The 21,012-nt window shown below is 40.0% G+C and overlaps 1 protein-coding gene across 4 annotated transcripts in view; it reads right to left on the reverse strand.

Annotated features, from left to right (window-relative positions):
• The window catches only part of Ylpm1 (YLP motif containing 1), a 76,032-nt gene that overhangs the window by 21,450 nt on the left and 33,570 nt on the right, over window positions 1-21,012 (reverse strand). For 2 of the 4 annotated variants that reach the window (XM_052185408.1, XM_052185410.1), the window contains exons 5-11: window positions 18,038-20,149; window positions 14,923-15,040; window positions 7,846-8,266; window positions 6,928-7,020; window positions 6,529-6,718; window positions 5,810-5,928; window positions 4,342-4,496 (exon numbers count right to left, since the gene is read on the reverse strand). In XM_052185408.1, coding sequence (XP_052041368.1) covers window positions 4,342-4,496; window positions 5,810-5,928; window positions 6,529-6,718; window positions 6,928-7,020; window positions 7,846-8,266; window positions 14,923-15,040; window positions 18,038-20,149 — 3,208 coding nt within the window. The remainder of the gene's footprint in view (window positions 1-4,341; window positions 4,497-5,809; window positions 5,929-6,528; window positions 6,719-6,927; window positions 7,021-7,845; window positions 8,267-14,922; window positions 15,041-18,037; window positions 20,150-21,012) is intronic. The other 2 variants (XM_052185411.1, XM_052185409.1) reach the window with 2 other exon arrangements.

Raw genomic sequence — 21,012 nt, forward strand, 5'->3', positions numbered from 1 at the left:
GGTTCAGCTTCCAGCACCCACACAGTGGCTCACAACTGGCTGGCTATAACTAGACCCAGGAGATCCAACATCCTCTTCTAACCTCTGTAGGCACCAGGCACACACACGCTATGCATACACACATGCAGATATCTCACAAAATCAAAATAATTTTTAAAAATTAAGAAAAATGATCTAACATTGAAAACCTATTTTTCTACCTAAAACGTTATGAAAGAACAAGCTAAAACTAACAAAACAGAAGCAAGAGAACAAAGATTAGAACAAATACTAATAAAATAAAGTCAGTAAAACTTTATAGTTTGGATGTGGTTTGTGTTTTCCTCAACAGTACAGAAGCTGGCAGAATATAGATAATGGAGCTTTGATCAGGTGGGGATTAGTGGGAAGTTAACTAGGTCACTGCAGGTAATTATTGAAGGAGCCAGGATGGCTTCCGTGATGTGGAATGTTATACCCTGATCCTTCACTTCTCCAGCTTCCTGTTGCATTGTTGATTTTCCCTCCACCACACACACGCTCCCACCATGATGCATCCACTATGTTTTGATGCAAACAGAAGGCCCTGACCATAGCCAAACACATTCTGATGCTGCATTCCCCCATCTCCTATACCAGGGGCTAAATAAACAACTTTTCCTTATAAAGAACCCAGTCTCAGGTATTTCATTAGAGCTAAAAAGTAAAAACACTCCATATACAAACACACACCCAAATCTATAAACTTAAAAGCTGGTCCTCTAGAAACAAAACAAAACAAAACAAAAAACCCAGCAAAATTGATTTACCTAGATTAAGTAAAAAAGACTTAAATTACTATAATAAAAATTGGAGATGTCACTATTAATATTACAGAAATGTAAAGAAATTATAAAGGAATAGATACATATAAGTGTGTGCTAACAAAGAAGATAACTTAGATCAAACCAACAAATATCTACACTGATGTGAGTGACCAAACTTGCCTACAAAACAGACAAAAAGGGGGGGGGGGGTGATAGACAGAGTTAAACAAGGGGCAGGGTCAAGTGTGGTAACATAAGCCTTTAATCCAGCAGGAAAGAGGCAGAGACAGAGGTAGGTGGATTCTGTACAGTCAGCCTGGCTTACATAGTAAGTTCTAGAACAACCAGGAATATAGAGTGAGAACCTAGGTGAATGGAAGCTGGCACTGGTGACACGTAGCTTGAATGCTAGCCTTTGAAAGGTAGAGACAGGAAGATCAGAAAAAGTTCAATGTTATAAGGCCAACCTTGAGTACTTAAAAAGTTTGAGACCAACATATTATACTCTGAGAATTTATCTGAAAAAAAAAAAAAAACCAAAAGAAATAATTCCAAATATATGATGAGGCAAGCATCACTCTGATACCAAAAACCAGGCAAAGACATTATAAGAAAGCTATGATATTATGAACTATCCAGCAACACAGAAAAAAGTTTGGATGAAAATCAATTAATGTACTAAATTATGCCAATATACTAAAAACCAAAAAATTACAGCATCATTTCAACTAATCTAAAAAAAAAAAAAAAAAAAAAAAAAAAGGTGCAACAAAATCCAACAACCCTTTGTGACTAACAATATGCAACAAAGTAGGAATAGGAGGCACTTCCTCAACCTGATGAAGTGTAGCCATAAAAACAGACAGCTGGGCTCCTCAAGATGGCTCAGAGGGTAAAGGCCTCTACACCTCAGTATCTGCATTTGATCCCCGGGACTTACACGGGGAGAGAGCCAGCTCCTGCAAGCTGTCCTGTGATCTCCACACACCTGTTATAGCATGTGTGCCTCCCTTCATATACAAATAATAAAATCCATAGCTAACAACATGCTCAATGGTAAAAGACTAAATGTTTTCTAAGACAAAAATAAGGCAAAGATGTCCACTTCAAAGACATCTATCTACTCAATAAGGTACTGAAGGTGTCAGCTAGGGTGATTAGGCAAGAAAAATACAAGCCACTGAACTTACAACAGAAAAAGTAAAATTACCTTGCAGATAACATTCTTATATATGGAAAATTCTAAGAATTTGCTGAAAAGCTTTGGAAATGAAAAGTTAATGTTACTGAGCACATGATGAACACATAAAAATATAAGAAAAACTTGTATTTCTATACCTAAATTGAGCAAACCAAAAATAAAATAAAGCTAGTTATATAAAAATAATTTTAACTGTAAATGTATTAAACAATCCAATCAAAGCCAGGTGTGGTGGTACACAACTTTAATCCCAACAACTGGGATGCAGAGGCAGACAGATCTCTGAGTTTGAGGCCAGCCTGCTCTCCACAGTTGAGTTCCAGGCCAGCCAAGTCTAGTGAGATTTTTATCTCAAACAAACAAAACTAACAACAATATCATCAAAAGGTAGAAACTAGAATGATGGTATTGCTCAATGGTAGAGCACCTGCCTATCTAGGATCAAACTACAGCACTACCAAAAAGAAAAACAAATAACCAAAAAACGCCAACACAAACTACAAATCAGCTATGTGCTATCTATAGGAAATACACTCCACACACACAGTCTCCACAAGGAGAAGTCTCTTGAGTTGGCTCAGTGAATAAAATTACTTCCTGCTAAAACTGACAGTTTTTTGTTCGCTGAGATCAACATGGTTGAAGTGGAGCACCAACTCCCAAGGGCTGTCTGTCCTCTCACCTACACTGAGTAGGGCGGCATGGTGCGTACACAGAAAATGTGATTTAAGAAACATACTGAAAGTAAAGGGATGATAAAAGATATATATACACAAGTGCCATATCATCACTGGAGACATCTTCTAAGGATCCCTAGCAGATGCCTGAAAGCATGAATAATATTCAAATCCTGTAACGCCACAATAGTTAATCTGATAACTATGACAACTACTACGTGATCAACAGGTGGGATGCGTGGATATGGCAAGGGATGACTCAATCGGAAGATGTCACCATGGCACATAGGATTTTAAATTTATCAATTATTTCTAGAATTTTTCTTTTTTTTCTTTAAGCCGTAGTGTCTTCTTATACAGGCTTCTTACTTCTTACACAGGCTAACTTCAAACTCGTAGACACTTGCCTGCCTCTGCTAGGTTTAAAGGTATGTGCCACTACACTAGATATCAACTTTAATATTTTAATTAAAATTATTGTATCATTGTTGACTTCAGATAAGTGGATCTGCAGAAAGTACAACCATAGACAAGATGGTAGACTACTGTTATCATTCAAACAACAACCACAGAACATATAGGATAGCTATAGATTAAAAAGTGGGTAAAGAGAGGGCTGGAGAGATGGCTCAGCAGTTCCAGCACTTGTTTTAGCAGAGACCTAGATTTGATTCTTAGCACCCATGTGGCAACTCACAACCATCTGTAAATACAGTCCCAGGGAATCTGACTCCATTTTCTGACTCCTGTTGGCACCAGGCACACATGTAGTGCACACAAATACAAACAGGTAAAAATACTCATACGTATTAAAAAAATCTAGAATACAATGACCTATTTATCTATGTATGTGGAATCCAAGTATTTGGCTAAAATCTTTATTATAGGATTATTCATTATTATACACATTTAAAAAAAAGTATATATGTGTATGGTGTATGTTTATATACCCTTGTGTATATATCTATCCATGACATATTCTCATTCTTATTCTCTATCTATCTATCTATCTATCTATCTATCTATCTATCTATCTATCTATCTATATGTGTGTGTGTGTGTGTGTGTATATATATATATAAAATTTCATATATATGAAATTATATAGAGAGAATATATCAGGAGATTAAACCTATTCAAGTCTCTTAATTTTCCCTTTTTTTGTTCCATATACCATTAAGTTCAATATACTTTTCCTCTTTTCAAAATGCAATTAAGTGCTCAAAAACTTAAAAAAAAATTTCTAACATTATTGGCTAAACTTTAAGGTTTTAAAGTGCAGCCAGGTGGTGGTGGCGCACACCTTTAATCCCAGCACTTGGGAGGCAGAGGCAAGCAGATTTCTGAGTTCGAGGCCAGTCTGGTCTACAGAGTGAGTTCCAGGACAGCCAGGGCTACACAGAGAAACCCTGTCTTGAAAAAAGCAAATCCAAAAAACCAAAAAAAAAAAAAAAAAGATTTTTAAAGTGCAGGCAGTATCTGAGATTATTTATTGATTTTGGATACTATGAGGCTTTGAAACCAGTATTTTTATGTTGCAGAAAACTGAAGAAATCTAGTGGACATTTAAAATAAGCAGGGTGTGTGTGTGTGTGGGTGTTGCTGCTGCAGCTGCCACTGCTGCCACACGACCATCTTACCCTCTTCAGAGTAAGCTAGTCAAGTTTACAGGACTCACCCTTTCAGGCCGGCTCTCCCGGCCTGGTGGTTTTAGAATGTCATCCACATTCTTGGACTCAGGCTTCTTCTCAACCCGAGGAACTGGAGGTGGCTGGTGGCCCAGGGCAGGCGCTGGCAGGGGCATGCGCTCCTCCGGGTAAGTTCTTCTTTCTCCTAGAGTCACAGTAGTTGAATAACATTATTATTTACACAGTAATCCTTATGAAAGCCAATAACTTTCTGTTCTCACCTCAGTTACAATTCAGATCAGGTCTAATGAACTGAAAGTCACTTTTAAATTTAATTAATAATATAAATTTATTGTAATCAAGAAAATGAAAGACTAGCCCATTTGGGGGAAACAAAAACCAGAACAGATTGTTCTGCAAAATATTTAATTCACCTTATATTAAATATAGGGACACATTCAGCAACAGGACATAAAGGAATAAATATTTTACTGGATAAACCAAAGCACAACTGATACTGTATGGATTCTATGATTTTCACTTTATAGTTTAAATGAAGAGTCATCAACTAGGAAAGGTTATTCCTTTTAATAGTTGAAAGTTTCTAGTTTTAGTGCAACTCATGGTAATGAAGAGATAAAAGCAATTTAATGTCTAAATATAAGGGCCTTTTACACTTTATCAATCCCAGGAAATGTCATGGAGCCAGAAGAGGTCTGAATATAAGCAGTGTGGATGATGCAGTTATTGAACAGACAGAGGACCTACAATAGAGATGACAACTTGCCCAGCAGGCGTGAGGGCTCTGGATGCCTTGCCTAGTGCAGCCAAAAACTCAAGGAAACTCGTGGCATCTATTCTTGATTCATAAACAAGAATATGAAGAGCAAACAAGAGGCCTGGAGTGAGGAGGATTCAGCACTTAAGAGCCTGGCTGCGCTTTCAGAGGACCAAGGGTCAATGACCAGTGCCCAAAGGTGGGTCACAACTCCACTTTAAGGGGTGGCCTGGACACTAATACAAATAAAAAATGAAATAGTAATTTTTAAGAGAAAATTGAGAGAAATAAATGTATGTTTCCGTATGGTGTATGGTAAGATTGTAAGTAACTTTGTTTCTGTTTTTCAAAATTTCTTTACTAGTTTAGGACCTAAATCTTATTTCATTAATTACGCTACTATTTTTAAAAATATTTTTTGTTATTATTTATTTATGTGTACATGTGTGTATGTCTGTATATGTAGATGTACCCAAAGGTGGGGCATCTCCTGAATGCTGGAGTTACAAGCAGTTGTAAACTGCCTGACGTGGGTGCTGGCAGTTGAACTCGGGTCCTCTGTAAAAACAGTACATGTTCTTGACCACTTGATCTCTTCAGCCATGCGTTACTATTTATTATAATAATGCTATCTTCAAGTACAGTTTACCATGAATGTTAAATGCATAGCTACAATGAGAAACTCCTTCTATTTGTTTACCTTAGCAATGTAGTTACTGTCATTAAGGCATTACTCTTACCTCCAAACATGGGTGGGCCTTCATAGGGTGGTCTATCAGACTTCCGGTCATAAGATGGCCTATCAAACCCCCCTCTTCTGGATGAAGAATGGTCTTTTTTGTCTCGATATGATTGATTCCTACAGGGTGTAACAGGAATTTTTTGTAAATACATAAAAACTTGGAAGGTCTCTGCTTTGTAACACATCATTATCTGCCCATTGTCTCTATGGGCAGTTACTCCATAGTCTGTATTTAAATTTTAACCTTACTTTATCTGCCTAAAAAAATCAAGAATTGTATAAATTGCTTGCCTGTAAATTACTGGTTGCACTTTACTTCCTTTCAATTTTGTTGTCCACATTTCAATTTAATTCTCTGGAATTCAATCTAAGAGAACTCAAGCATGTATTTGCCTAGAAATTGTTCTTTCTTTTCCAAATTATACATATAATGGGAAGTGTACATTATTCACTAAATCTCTTTACAACTTTGGCCGGGCATGGTGGCACATGCCTTTACTCCAAGCATTCAGGTGACCAAAGCAGATAGACCTGTGAGTTTAAAGCCAGCCTGGTCATCATAACAGGAAAGTCAGAGCTATATAATAGAAAGGATCTTATCTCAAAACAAAATAATAAACTCCCCCCCAAAATCCAAAAAACAAACAAACAAATCACTTTTGCTGGATTTACACAAGCTATTTTGCATGTTTAGCAAAGTTATTTTTCACTGCACACCTGTCATCTCGGGGTCTGCGCTCTCTGTCAAATCGATCCCGCTCATAGTCAAGAACACGATCTCGGTCTCTATCTCTATGTGTCTCTCTGTCCCTTTTAAAGTCACGATGATCTGTTAGATTACTTTGACGGTCAAAATAAGGTTCACGGTCTCTCTCTCTGTCATAGCGATCACGCTGGCCTGCATGGTCTATTAAAACAATTCAAAGTAAGAACCAGAAGCATTTTCAGAAATTAAAGAAGTACAATTTTAATTTAAGAATATAAATTAGTCTTAAATTTAGGAATCTTTCAGTGATATTAAAGGAAAGCCTGGACTAACCTTGCTATAAGAAAAACCTTGTAAAAATTAGGCCCTCAAGCTTAGCTTAACATTACTCTCCTCTCTGGGAATCCTACCTGCATCAAAAGTTGACCTTTCAGGTAATGGATCGGGGCGTAGAGTTATTCTTTCTCCATATGGTATCTGTTCAACTTTATTAGTAGGCATATCTGGCAAAGAAAACCAGGGATGAAATGTAAGCATGAAGCTTAAGAAAACCAAATCTCAAACTAATAATTCCTGTACACATCTGGCTTGATAGTATATGCCTATAATCCCAGCCCTCTGGAAGTTAAGGCAGGAGGACCCAGAGCTTGGGGGAATATGGAGTTCCATGGCCAGCAAGATGGAGTCTCTAAAAACTTGAGTCTCTTCTCTGGAAAACCAATTCCTGCCAGGTGCTGTGGTATAAACCTATAATCCTAGAATGTGGGCAGTTAGGGGCAGAGGTTTATGTTCTCTGTCCTGGTTAGTTTTATGTCAATTTGACACAAACTAGAGTCATCACAAAGGAGAAAGCGTCAGTTGAAAACATATCTCTCTAAGATCCAACTATAGAGCATTTTGTTAACTGGTGATTTCTGCGCAAGGAAGAGTGGCCCATTCTGCACGGCACCATGCCTAGACTGGTGGGCCTGGGTTGCCTAAGGAGGCAGGCTGAGCAAGCCATGAAGAGAAAGCCAGTAAGCAGCGCCCCTCCAGGCCTCTGCATCAGCTCCTGTCTCCAGGTTCCAGTCCTGACTTCCTTCAAATGACTTCCTTCCTGACTACAATGTGGAAGTGTAGGCCAAAAAATTCTTTCCTCTCTAACTTGCTTTTTGGTCATGGTGTTTCACCGAAGCAACCATAACCCTTACTAGGACAGAAATCCTCTGCTACATAGTGAATTTAAAGCCAGCCTTGCCAAAGAGGTTCTGTCTCAAAATCAAAACACCACCACCACCACCAAACAATTCCTATAGATCCCCAACCATAAATTGACCATTATTACTCACCTCGGCCATGGCCATAGTCAACTGTATGCTGCACAGGTGGTGGTTTGGACATTGGTGGCATACCCATAGGCATTGGACCAGGAGGGGGAATGGAAGAATGAACAGGCGGGGGTGGTAATACCGGAGCAGAGGAAATTGTCGCAGTGTCTCGCTTAAATTCTGAATTCAGTCCTTGATCATCATTTGTATCCCAGAGCCCAAAGAAAGAATCTTCATCCCAGCGTTCCTGTTTCACAGATGAAGTTTTTGGCTTTATAACTGGAGGAGGAGGTGGTGGTGGTGGAGGTGGAGGAGGCGGTGGTGGTATTGGCACAGGAGGCCTAGTCATAGGAACAGATGATCTTGCTGGTGGAGCAGAGGGTCTTACAATTGGCCCAGGAGGCTTACCCATAGGAGGGGGTGGTCTATAGGATGCTGGAGGCTAGAGAAGACAGTACACGGCAAGTAAGCTGGTTGCTACATTGTCACAGATCAGTTTTTGATCAATTTAAAAATTAATACATAAGACATATTCAAAGTGTAAAGCTTTTATGGCTTTAATTTATTTACTTATTTAGTTTATGTGCATTGGTGTTTTGCCTACATGTATGTCAGTGAGTCAGATCCTCTGGAACTAGAATTACAGATAGTTTTGAGTGGCCATTTGGGTGCTGGGAATGGAACCCAGATTGTGTCAAAGAGTAGCCAGTGTTCTTAACCACTGAGCAATTTCCCTAGCTCCACACTTTTGTTTAAAGACACAAATAGGCACGAGGGAGATGGCTCAGTGATCACGGTTATTGCAGAGGACATAAGTTCATTTACTAGTACCCATGCTGAGGGCTACAGAAAAACCCTGTCTCAAAAAAAAACCAGTAAAATAAAATAAAAATAAAGAACAGCCCATGCTGAGCAGACTATCTGCAACTCTAGTTCTATGAAGATCTAAGAACTGTAGTCTCTGTGGGCACCTACAGGCATATATCTGCCTCACATATACACATATACACGTAATTCAAAACAGATGCACACACAAACACACACACTCATACACACCTATAATGGTATATGCCTCTAATCTCAACACTTGAAGAAGATTTCTATGAGTTTATGGCTGGCCTAGATAACGTAGTGAGTTCTAGGCCAACCAGGACTACATACTGAAACTCTTGTCTCAAAAAAAGTTTTTTTAAATAAAAGATACCAGCAAGAGATGGATAGTAAAATGCCTACTATGCAATATGAGGCCCTTAATTAAAGTAACAGAACTCACATAAAACTTTTTGGTCATAGGTTCAAAGAATGGTTCAATGGTTACAAGTACTTGCTACTCTTGAAGAGGACCTAAGTTCTATGTCTGCAACCCATACAGTGGCACACAACCATCTGTGACTCCAGTTCTATGGGACCTAATACCTTCTTACAGTCTCAAAATGAGGGGCATGCACCTGTGCACATTTATACTTATAAACAAAATATATACATACACAAAATAAAAATAAGTGAATCTTTTTTAAAAATTGAAAGTGGTAACCAGAACGGGGCTTATGGGACTTTCGGGGAGTGGGGGGCTAGAAAAGGGGAAATCATTTGAAATATAAATAAAAAATATATCGAATAAAAAAAAAAAAGAAAAAAAAATTTGAAGTGGTGGATCATGCTTATAATCCTGTAGCTGGGGAAACAGAACCAGAGTAGATCCTGGCTGGGACTTCCCTGGCCAGGAAGCCTAATTGTGAGCCTCAGGTCTATGAGATGTCAACTAGCTGAGACACAAATGTATAGTTGCTTGAGGAACAATAACTGAGGCCAACCAGTGGTTTCTGTACATATGCATGTATATACACGTGTGCACACACACATAGACAAAGACACCAGCAGAAAAATGAAGATAGGCTATAGAAAAGCAAAAACACAGAAGTCGTCCTAATAAAATAATTATATTAATTAATATTAAAAAACATTATAACTCTAGCTGGGTATGGTGGCATAACCATTCACTCTTCTAGGAAGGTAGAGGTGGATCAATCAGTTCAAGACTATCCTCAGATACATACAAGTTTGAGGCAAAACCAGACTATGATACCTTGTCTTATAAAAAAAAACAAAAATTGTAAGAAATGCTGTGCTGCGGCGGCACACGCCTTTAATCCCAGCACTTGGGAGGGAGAGGCAGGCGGATTTCTGAGTTCGAGGCCAGCCTGGTCTACAGAGTGAGTTCCAGGACAGCCAGGGCTACACAGAGAAACCCTCTCAAAAAAAAAAAAGAAAAAAAAGAAATGCTGTGCTGCTGATAATCCCAGCACTCAGGAAGTAGAGGTAAGTGGATCTGTATGAGTTCAAGACCAGCCTGCTCTACCTAGACTAGCATATAAATATCCACAGCAGCTTTAAGTCAATCCAGACTTAAAGCAATCCAGATGTCTGAGAACTGGTGCATGAACAAACAATATGTGGACTACATCTACACAATGAGTATTTCCTAGCAATGAAAAGAAGTGAAGTACTAACTCATGCTATGACATGAACTCAAAAATGTTATGCTAAATGAAAGCCAGGAATACAGGACTGTATGATACAGAAACTGAATTTATATGAGCTGCTCAGACGGGCAAAACTACACAAACAGAAAACATACCATAGACTACTTGGGTCTATGAACTACAAGGGGCTGGAGAGATGGCTCAGTGGTTAAGAGTACTAAGTGCTCTTCCAGAGCTCCTGAGTTCAAGTCCCAGCAACCACATGGTGGCTCACAGCCATCTGTAATGGGATCTGATGCCCTCTTCTCGTGTATCTGAAGACAGCGACAGTATACCCACATATAAATATTTTTAAAAACCCTATAAACTAGCACAGATATTTTAATGGAATAAGAAGGTGTTTTAAAATTAGATTATAGTGACAGGTGGTCAGTAAATTTAATTTAACAATTAGTGCGGTGCTGCGATCACTCGGTCAGTTAAATGCCCAATGCAAACACTTTCTATTTTTCTTAGTTCTGGTTGTGGTTTACTTATTTTTCAATGGCAGCTATTTTGGACCCTGGAAAGCCAACATTATATATTATTTATGTATTTACCCATCTGTAGGCTGTGCTTTAAAATTAAATTTCTGAGGCTGGAGAGATGACCCAGTGGTTAAGAGCACTGATTCTGGTTCCAGCACCTACACGGCAGCTCACAAAAATCTGTAACTTCAGTTCCAAAGGATCTATCATATGTGATATCATGAAGCACATATGTGGTATACTTATATAAATGCAGGAAAATGCTCAAACTCATAAAATTAAAAATAAATAAAGCTTAAAAAGGAAACATTTAGAGTAAAAACAGGCTTTGCTAATATGTAAGGAATATTAATTTAACATGAAGAAATATGAATGTTCCTAGTTATCAACGACGCTCAGGAGTGAGAGACTCTCACTGCACTTCAGAGGCATGGGTGTTGTTCTCAGCACCTGAACTGCAGGGCTCACAACCGTCTGTTGCTCCAGTTGCAGGGGATCCAATCAAAGTTCTTTTTCTGTCTTCTACAATATCCACATGCACATGGCACACACTTCACAGACATGCACATACACCTAAAAAAAAAACAAATGTTCTAAAGGCTAAGAGTGATGCCTAAATCTTGGAAACTGAGGAAAGGCTCAAAGTCCAATGCCAATTTGGGTTCTGTTACAGAGAAAAATTCTGCCACTACCACTCTCCCTCCCCCCACACACAAAATTTCCAGGCACATGCCTTTAATCCCAGCATTTCAGAGGTTGAGGCAGGCAATCTCTGAGTTTTAGGCCAGCTGGTCTACAAGCATGAGTTCCAGACAGTCAGCACTACCCAGAGAACTCCTGTCTCAAAAAAACTAAAAAGAAGGGAAAAAAAAAAAAGGAATTTTTAAAAAATGTGGTGTTATATTTTCTAAAATATAAAGTAGCTGATGATTGCCTGGATATGGTATTGATGTTATACAATTAGACAACTCTATGTAATAGAGTTGTTTGAGTGTATTAAGAGAAAATTTTAAATGATTTATTTATTTATTTATTTATTTATTTATTTATTTGTCAATGCATAATTTTATTAACAAGTATGAGGCCAAGTGTTTCTGTCTGTGCCTGGGAAGTATAGATTTGAAAAGCAACATTTCTTGAGCAGAAAGAATGTCTACTTTTTGACTGAAGTTTCCCACTATAGGAAGATTCCCAAAATAAAAATCCGATACAGAGAAATTCATTAAAGTTGCATTAATAATAGTGGAAGATCAGAATAGCCAAGATAAATAGAAGAGTTCAATGAATTACTGTGCATCAAAATAGTAATGGAGCGATATGGGAAAGCATGATTTGTCAGATGAACAAAACAGAAATGTGGATCTATAATTCAGAGCAGTGGGTCTCAACTAACGCTGTGACCCTTTAACACAGTTCTTCCTGTTGTGGGGACCCCTGACCATACCATCATCTCATTGCTACTTCACAGCTGTGATTTTGCTACTGTAATAAATCAAAATGTAAATATCTAACATGCAGGACATCTGATGTGCAGAAAGGATGAGAGCTGCTGATCCAGAGACTACCATTTGCTACAAGACAGGAAGGCTGAAGACAGTTGTCATCCTGGGGACTCAGTTTAGAAAGGAAGGATAATAAGAAAATAAATCAAACAATGCTAAATGCTGACAGGACCACCCCAAGACTGGAAAAAGAAATGAGCAGAGTCCTAAAAGATAAACCAGAACCAACCAGGTAGAGAGGGGGATCGAGAACAATGCACACATGCAAGGGTGTTTCTAAGTGAAAGACTACAGCATTCTCACAACTGTTAAGTGATCCCATGTCCTAGGAGATAAGTATAGTAGCAAGCAGTAGACAGGAGAGGACTGGAAAACACAGGAAAAACATAAAATACAAATGAAAAGTAGATTGCAGCCTAGGAGTGACTGGGAAAATCCTGAAGACATACATACATTTAGTCATTCATTCATTCATTGTATGTGAGTGCTCTGTAGCTGTCTGAAGACATTTTATTTATTTATTTATTTGTTTGTTTGTTTGTTTAATGTGAGTACTCTGTAGCTGTCTTCAGACACACCAGAAGAGGGCATTAGATCCCATTACAGATGGTTGTGAGCCACTATATGGTTGCTGGGAATTGAACTCAGGACCTCTGGAAGAGCAGTCAGTGCTCTTAACCTCTGAGCCATCTCTCCAGCCCCTGAAGACATTTTCTTATAGTCAGGGTTTTGTCAAGCACAGACTGGCCTTGAAACCACTACATAGCAATTTCTGATTCCCCTGCCTCTACCTCCCAAGTGCTGAGATTAAAGGCATGTGCTACCTTGCACAGTTCTATGTGGTACTGGAGACTGAACCCAGGGCTTCGTGTACACTAGGCAGGCAGGGGTTCCACCAACCGAGCTAATCCTCAGCAGGTATAAGCCAGGGAGCAACATAATAAGACTGATGTTTTCACAAGTGTTTGGAATGCCAGGCATGATATCAAGAAGAGGCAGGCAGATTTCTCTGAGTTTGAGGTCTGCTTAGTCTATGCAGCAAGTTCCAAACCCACTATGGCTAGATAGTGAAATCCTGCTAGGTACATGCCTTTGACCCCAGCAGTGCAGAGGCAGAGGCAGAGGCAGAGGCAGAGGCAGAGGCAGAGGCAGAGGCAGAGGCAGGCAGATCTCTCTGAGTTCAAGGCCAGCCAGCTTGGTCAACAAAGTAAATTCCAAGTCAGCAAGGACTACACAGAGAAATCCTGTCTCAGAAAAAAAAACAAAAAAACAAAAAAACAAACAAACAAAAAAACCCCAAAAAACAAAAAAATCAAAAAATAAAGCAAACAAACAAAAAAAGGAGTCATCTGGAGAAAAATAACTCTTACAAATTGTCCTCTGTCCTTCATACATGTGGTATGGCACACGCGCCTGCACACACGCGCGCGCGCGCGCGCGCACACACACACACACACACACACACACACACACAATACATAATTTAGGTGGCTCTGCAGTGAGATGTGCTTGCTGTTTTTAGCAGGGGATAGAGTTTGGTCCATAGCAGCCACCATTAGGCTCACGACTGCCATTAACTCTAGCTCCCAAGCATCTGACATCATTTTTTGAGTTCTGAAGGCAACCATAGCATGTATATAAACTTCAACACACAAAGCCATCTATCTCTCTCACACAATGTCTGTTTGGCCAAATACATATTAGTACTGTCTAAAGTGGAATAAAGAATAGGCACTGCCCAAAATACAAGAGCACGAGAAAACTTTTTTGATGTGATCAAAATTTATTATTTCAATACAGTTGTTAAACAGTACAACTTGAGAGCTGACTCAGTGGTTACAAGCACTTATTACTCTTTCAGAGGACCAAGTTTGATTCCCATTACCAACATGGAAGCTCACAACCATCTATATCAGTTCAAGGTATCTGAAGCCTTCTTCTGACCTTCACGGGCACCAGGCAAGCTCAAGGTACACATACATACACAGAGGCAAAACATTCACATACATACTAAACAAATCTAAAAATAATAATAATTTAAAAAGTAGTAGGGAGGGCTGGGGGTTTAGCTCAGTGGTAGATCACTTGCCTATGAGTGGCACCTGGGAGCAGCACACTGGATTTAGACCTCAGAAAAATTTATGCTTATTGGAATTTTAAAAATCTAACAGCCAGGCGGTGGTGGCGCTCGCCTGTAATCCTGACACTCTTGGGAGGCAGAGGCAAGCGGATTTCTGAGTTCAAGGCCAGCCTGGTCTACAGAGTAAGTTCCAGGACAGCCAGGGCTACACAGAGAAACCCTGTCTTGAAAAAAATCAAATCCAAAACAACAACAACAACAACAACAAAACCAACCAAACAAAACTAACATCATTGCCATGCACTGGATGCCCATGCCTTTAATTCCAGCACCCTGGAGGCAGAGACAGTGAATTTGAGACCAACCTGGTCTACAGAGCAAGTTCTAGGACAGTCAGGGCTACACAGAGAAACCCTATCAGGAAATACAAAAACAAAAACAAAACAAATCTGCATAAACATACACAGTAAAAAAAATTTCATTTTTTGAGCACACATTTTCCATACCGGATATATCCCAGGTCTTGATGGATTCTGTAGTCTTGAGTCCGGGGGTGGTAGGTGGTCAGCCATCTGTGGCTCAGACCCAAAGTCTTTCAACTTTTGAAGCTGCTCTTTCTGTTCTCTGTAAACAAATGAAATTGCATTTGTACTTAAAGCATGTTTACATTATCCCAAGCAACTATGATTAAAAACAAATTTAAAAAAATACAAGAAAGTAAAACACCTAAAGGCTAAAATTCTATGTAGGGCCCATATAGCACCTCAGTTATGGTAACATTCTCTTGCTTTTACACAACTAAACCATCAACCATCTAAGACCTATAATTATAAATTATCAATGACCCTCAACAACTGATTCCACAACCTGCCTTCACAGTGTTACCCTCCAATCATGTTTCTCTTTTAAGAAATCCCCAATTTTTTCTTGTTAATTTTTTCAATATTGCACAAGTTACAAAATGGACTCTGTATAAAATCCAGTCTAAGAAGGCACTTTAGGCTTCCACAGGAGGCTTGTTTTGTCTGGGAGATGGGGAACCTTGTCAGGGACCTCTGCTGGGCTCACACTGGCCAAATAGCTTTGAGCTCCTCTGCTACCATTTGCAAGTGCCTGTGTTACAAGGTCTGCGCTGCTATACCTGCCTCTCATGTCAGCCTTTAAAACCTGAATTAGCTGTCATTATTTGTAAAGGAAATATTTTACATAGAAAACGAGTTTTTCAAGTGTTTTGATTAGTATTACACCTACATTCTGCCAAGTCAACAAGTAGCTGCATGGAGCCATGGCTAACCATGTTAAATGAAGCAGTTTATCAAGTCCTCACCAGCCTCCAGAGTTCCTCCTGGCATACTTCCATTCATTTTTGTTAACCTGTCTGATTCTTTCTTTAAAATTTTTTTTCAAAGGAAAAAAAGTCTCATGCCCAAAGGTGGTGGCGCACACCTTTAATACCAGCACTTGGGAGGCAGAGACAGATGGATCTGTAAGTTCCAGGACAGCTAGGGCTACATGAAGAAACCCTATCTTGAAATGTTTACATTATTTTTGTTTTGTGTATGTTTTCCCTGCATGTATGTGTACCATGTGCATGCAGTGCTCATGGAAGTCAGAAGTGGGCAGTGGATCCTCTCGGAACTGATGATACCGACAGCTGTACAGAGCTGCCATGCGGGTGCTGAGTATATGAACCTGGCTCCTCTGAAAGGGCAGTCAGTCTCTTAACCACTAAGCCATCTCTTCAGTCCCACTTGTCATATGCATATTAGTTTACTATCTGCTTTGAATGGTAACAACACTCACAGGTCTATATTCTTTAAAATACTACTCTCTATTCCTAAAATTATATAGTCCTTTATTTTAATCCCTAGCCAACATAATATCACTTTACTTTTTATTGTAATTCCTACCTTCTACATTTACAATATCCACTACAATGTCTCCAGAATGTTCACAATATCATAAAGTACGTGATCCAAATGGACACCAAGTACATAAGGGTTGTTACTAGCTCATGTAAATACTGCTTATGGTCTTCCTTGTCTCTATAAAGGCATACTGTACCCGGCGTGCTCTAACTGTGGTAACTATTACCCATCAGCTCACATGTATTGGTTAGACTGTGTTGCCTAGGAAGGGGTTGAAGGAAAACAAGGAGAACATGCAGCACCTTTCATCCAGCAAGTCTATGCAAAGCAACAACGAATGAAAAAGTAATTTTAAAGAAAGGAAAGAAACTGGCAGCTTAGTTACCAATCACCAATCAGTTTTATGTTCTCTATAAAATAGACTTCAGAGTCAGACAGAGTTCAAATTCTGGGTCTGCATTTAGTAACCAAATGAACTTAAGCAAGTCTTAGTGTTATTGTGAATGGGGATGGTATTTTCCTTTGCAAGCCTTTGGACAGACGAGGTTAAGATGGGAGGATCAGTGTAGTGCCCGGAGCAGTTATGTGAATTAAAAGCGCCCACAATTGAGAAGCAAGTAGCTAAACGTTCTACAGCAAGCCTCTCACATCATGCTCATGAGTAATCTAGAAAAAGGATCGAGAGAGAACCACCTCAGACTACAGACAAGAGATCGTCTTGCCACCTGACCCTCCAAACTTCCATTCTTACCTACAGTTATGCTTTGCCATCACATTTTTCTAGTACTAACATTTTAGTTACAAATTCAATTAGTATAACCCACAAATGTAGACCAAAATTGACAGATGAAGCAAACACATTAGAATCTATCAAAAATTAACCATTTATTTTTCTCAAAAACCTGTTTGGGGGGGGGAAAACAAAAATAAAAAAGCCTTACTGTTGTAGCTATATGAGAAACATTACACAATACCCACACAGTTGACTGCAGGTTAAAAAAAAAAAAATCCAACTTCATAATGAAAATATAAGAAAAAAAATCTGCTTCTGGTTAAAATCAAAGATGAACAGCCTCAAAACAAAGTTATCAGTAGTCAGTAAAATCTGAAGACGCTCCCAGATAACCATTCGTAACTCCAGCAGAGAAAATAAATCACCTTCTACCATTCCATCAAACAGCAGGGACTGTGCGGCCTATCAGGTTCACTGCCAAAGAACAGAAGCTGCCTACCAAAAACAACGAAAGCTCAATAGACAAAGTCCCAAGAAACCCAGAGTCCTGAAATGTAGTTTTAACACTTGAGACATGCACACTCAAGGCATCCGCAACACATCTACAACAACCAAGAGCAGCAATCAATTTGCACACGCTAGGACATATGTGAATAATTACCAGTTTCCAAATACTCATCCTAACCCCAAAACAGCATTGAATAACCAGAAATACATATTCAAAGTATGATAAGAAACAAGGTTTAGAGGGTTCCATTAAAAGACTTCATTCAGCTAGGCTGTGGTGGCACACGCCTTTAATCCCAGCACTTGGGTGGCAGAGGCAGGTGGATCTCTTGAGTTGTTGGCCAGCCTGGTCTACAGAACAAGTTTCAAGACATGCAGGGATACAGGGAGAAACCCAACCAACCAACCAACCAACCAAACAAACAAACAAAAGCAAAAAAGGTACTTCATTTAAAAAAGAGCAGTATGAAAATCTGTTTCAATAAAAGAAACGATCGTAAGGAGTGAACTTACCGAAGCATTTTCAATTCTTGTGCAGCTTTCAAAATGATTTCGTGCTGCCTCTGACTGAGAACCATTACCCCTCCAAGGCCTTGGTCAGAGTCTAAGTTTGCATCGGGCCCCATCATTTCAGAGGAATGATGTGAGGGTGGCATATGTTCCGCCATGGGGGAATGTCTGTCCATGTCAGATGGGTACCATCTGTCTGACAACCGTTCTCTTTCCCAATCCATTCTGTCAGGAACATAATCTCGCTTTTCCCGCCACGTATCTCCTCTTTCTGGATACTCTCGAATCCTCAACTCACCCCTATCACGGAAATCTCGGTCATACCCATGGTCTCGATTTCTTTCTTCTCTCCATCTATCATCCCGATATCTATCCAAAGGTGGAAGAGGTGGGAGGGGTGGTAAAGGTGGAAGAGATGGAATATCCCGTTCACGAAACTGTGATTCTTGTTCATCCAGTGGTCTCCCATAATCTCTGTCCCACTCGTTATCCACATTTCTATCATATATATCCACGGGTCTTCTAATCCGATCCACATCTCTGTCTAAGCCCCTGTCCATCTCCCTACCATAACCCTCATCCATATCCTCATCTCTTTCCCAATCATCCCACCAAGGGCCTCTCCTGTCTCCATCGTGAGACCGTGATGGTGGTGCTGAGAACCTGTCCTCTCTGCTGTATGAATCTAGTGTGTCATCTTGGTAGTCACGTTCACACTCTCTCCAGTACCTCTTTCTATCCCAGTCATCGAGTCTTTCTCGCTCAACTGGAGCATTTCTACCATCTACTGGGGACTCTGCATGTCCTCTCTCCTCTCCATGGTTCCACGAAGGCCTAGAAGGTTCATCTCGGTGATAAGGATACATTTTGTCTCCCCCATCTCCTGGTTCTGGTCTGAATGGAACTCTATCATGACCAAAATCTGGCCTTCCTAACCCCCTTTCTCGACTACCTGGCCCCCGAGGTGGTCCCCTCTCCCTGCTCCCAGCTCTTTGAAGGGGTACTCTCTCTCGACTTCCAGCCCTTCGAGGAGGTCCTCTCTCCTGACTGCCAGCCCTGCGAGGCGGCCCTCTTTCTCTGCTGTTGGCTCTACTATCCTGGCTGTCTTGTAGACCACCTGGCGTTTTATCCCGACTGCTTCCTGGCCTTACAAACACCCTGTCCCGGCTGCCTTCTCCTCTGTTCATTTTTTCACGACTGTCTTCTCTTCTACCCATAATTTTATCATGGAAATCTTCTTGCTTGACCAGACCTGGACCTCGATTAATTGCCTGGCCACGGCCTCTGTTTACTAGTCCTTTATCCCGTGAATCTTCCACTCTGTTTTGCCCGGGACCTCTGTAGGATGAGCTGCTGCCTTTATTGCCTTCTAATCTATTTTCTCTGCTGTCTGGCTGAGGAAGATCCTTTTCTTGGTGGTTTTCTGAGTGGGGCAAACCAACACCCAAAGGTTTGAAATCATCTGCAGTCAATGCTGCTGCTCCGGCTCCTCCCTCCATGCTCCCTACTTTTGAGGGAAAAGTAGATTGGGTGGGTACAGGTTTATTTACAAGGGATACAGGCTGAGTAACACTTTGGGCTTTGTCCATTTCAGTTTCCATACTTTGAGAATTCTGGTTCCAGTTAGAGGGCTCTATGGGCCCTTCCGAGACTTGGCTTTTAGGTGGCTCTTGTTGAGAGTCGCTTAGATTCTCATTTGACTGAGCTGCCTTGGTGTCCTTGACATCTGCAGAAATGGAAAATGCAGCTGATTGAATTTTTAAATTCTGCTGGTTATTACTTGTGTCTGCTAATGGCTCTTTGTTTCCTGAAAGAGCTTCTGCTTGTGACTTCAGCTGCTGCTTAGGCTGCTGCTGCTGCTGTCCAACAGTTGCTTTGGGGCCTTTCCACTGTGGTCCACTCTGTCGAGGACTTAGGGATGTATTGGGAGTTATATAAAATTGAGATGCTGGGCCCCGTGGGATCGTTCCCCATTTGCTTTTAGTGCCCTCTGCTGGGTGACTTTCATATCTGGGTCTTGGCCCATCGGGGCGATTTCCTTCAAAACGAGGCCCTTTGGGTCTCGGTCCTTCACACCTTGACCCTAAATCCTCAAATCTTCGAGGACCATCAAATCTACAAGTAAAACAAAAGATATTACTCAAGACAGTAAAGCAGGAAAAGAAAATTCTCCATGTAAGATTATTTAAGGCACCTTGCCTTAGACTTTGTTTTTAATAGTGTCTCATGATCACTAGTAAATCCATGTCACCTATCAAAAACCAAATGTTAAGGCAGCAGTGCTTGGAGGACTTGAGGTCTAGATGTAGAAATCATGTCAGCATTATCTAACATACTTCAACCAATCGGCAGCAAGACTGACCTTCTGAAAAGTTAAAAAGCAATTATAAGTATTGTACCTTGGTACATGGAACAGTCTACTCCTTTTTTTAATAGAAAAATAATAAATCCATAACAATGAGTACTTTTAGAGTTAAATTATGTCTAAAAACCAAGTATGGAACAATTAACAGGAAAATAAAATATAACTGTAAATACTGTAAAAGCCAGAACTAAAATCTTTATTAATAAATGCCATACACACATGTACATACATATCATACATATACATGTCATATATACATACAAGTACATACCTCCCTCTCTCTCTCTCTCTCTCTCTCTCTCTCTCTCTCTCTCTCTCTCTCTCTCTCTCTCTCTCACACACACACACACACACACACACACACCAGTTTTCTCTGAGGTTTGAAAAGTATGGACAGAAATTGGTTTGCTGTGGACCACTCACTAATCAAAGAATGTTCCTTCCAATAGACAGTATGCTACACTAAGGCATAAGAAAATGTTGTTGGGGACTTCAGGATCAACAATCAAAAAAACAAAACAAAACAAACCCATAAGTGTTGATAAGTGTCAACAGGTGAAAAGACACCAGGCAGAGAAAAGTCAGCCTCGCCCAGGTGAGAGGTGTGCTGCCA

This window comes from Apodemus sylvaticus, chromosome 6, assembly GCF_947179515.1.
Source record: "Apodemus sylvaticus chromosome 6, mApoSyl1.1, whole genome shotgun sequence".
Taxonomy (NCBI): Eukaryota; Metazoa; Chordata; class Mammalia; order Rodentia; family Muridae; genus Apodemus; species Apodemus sylvaticus.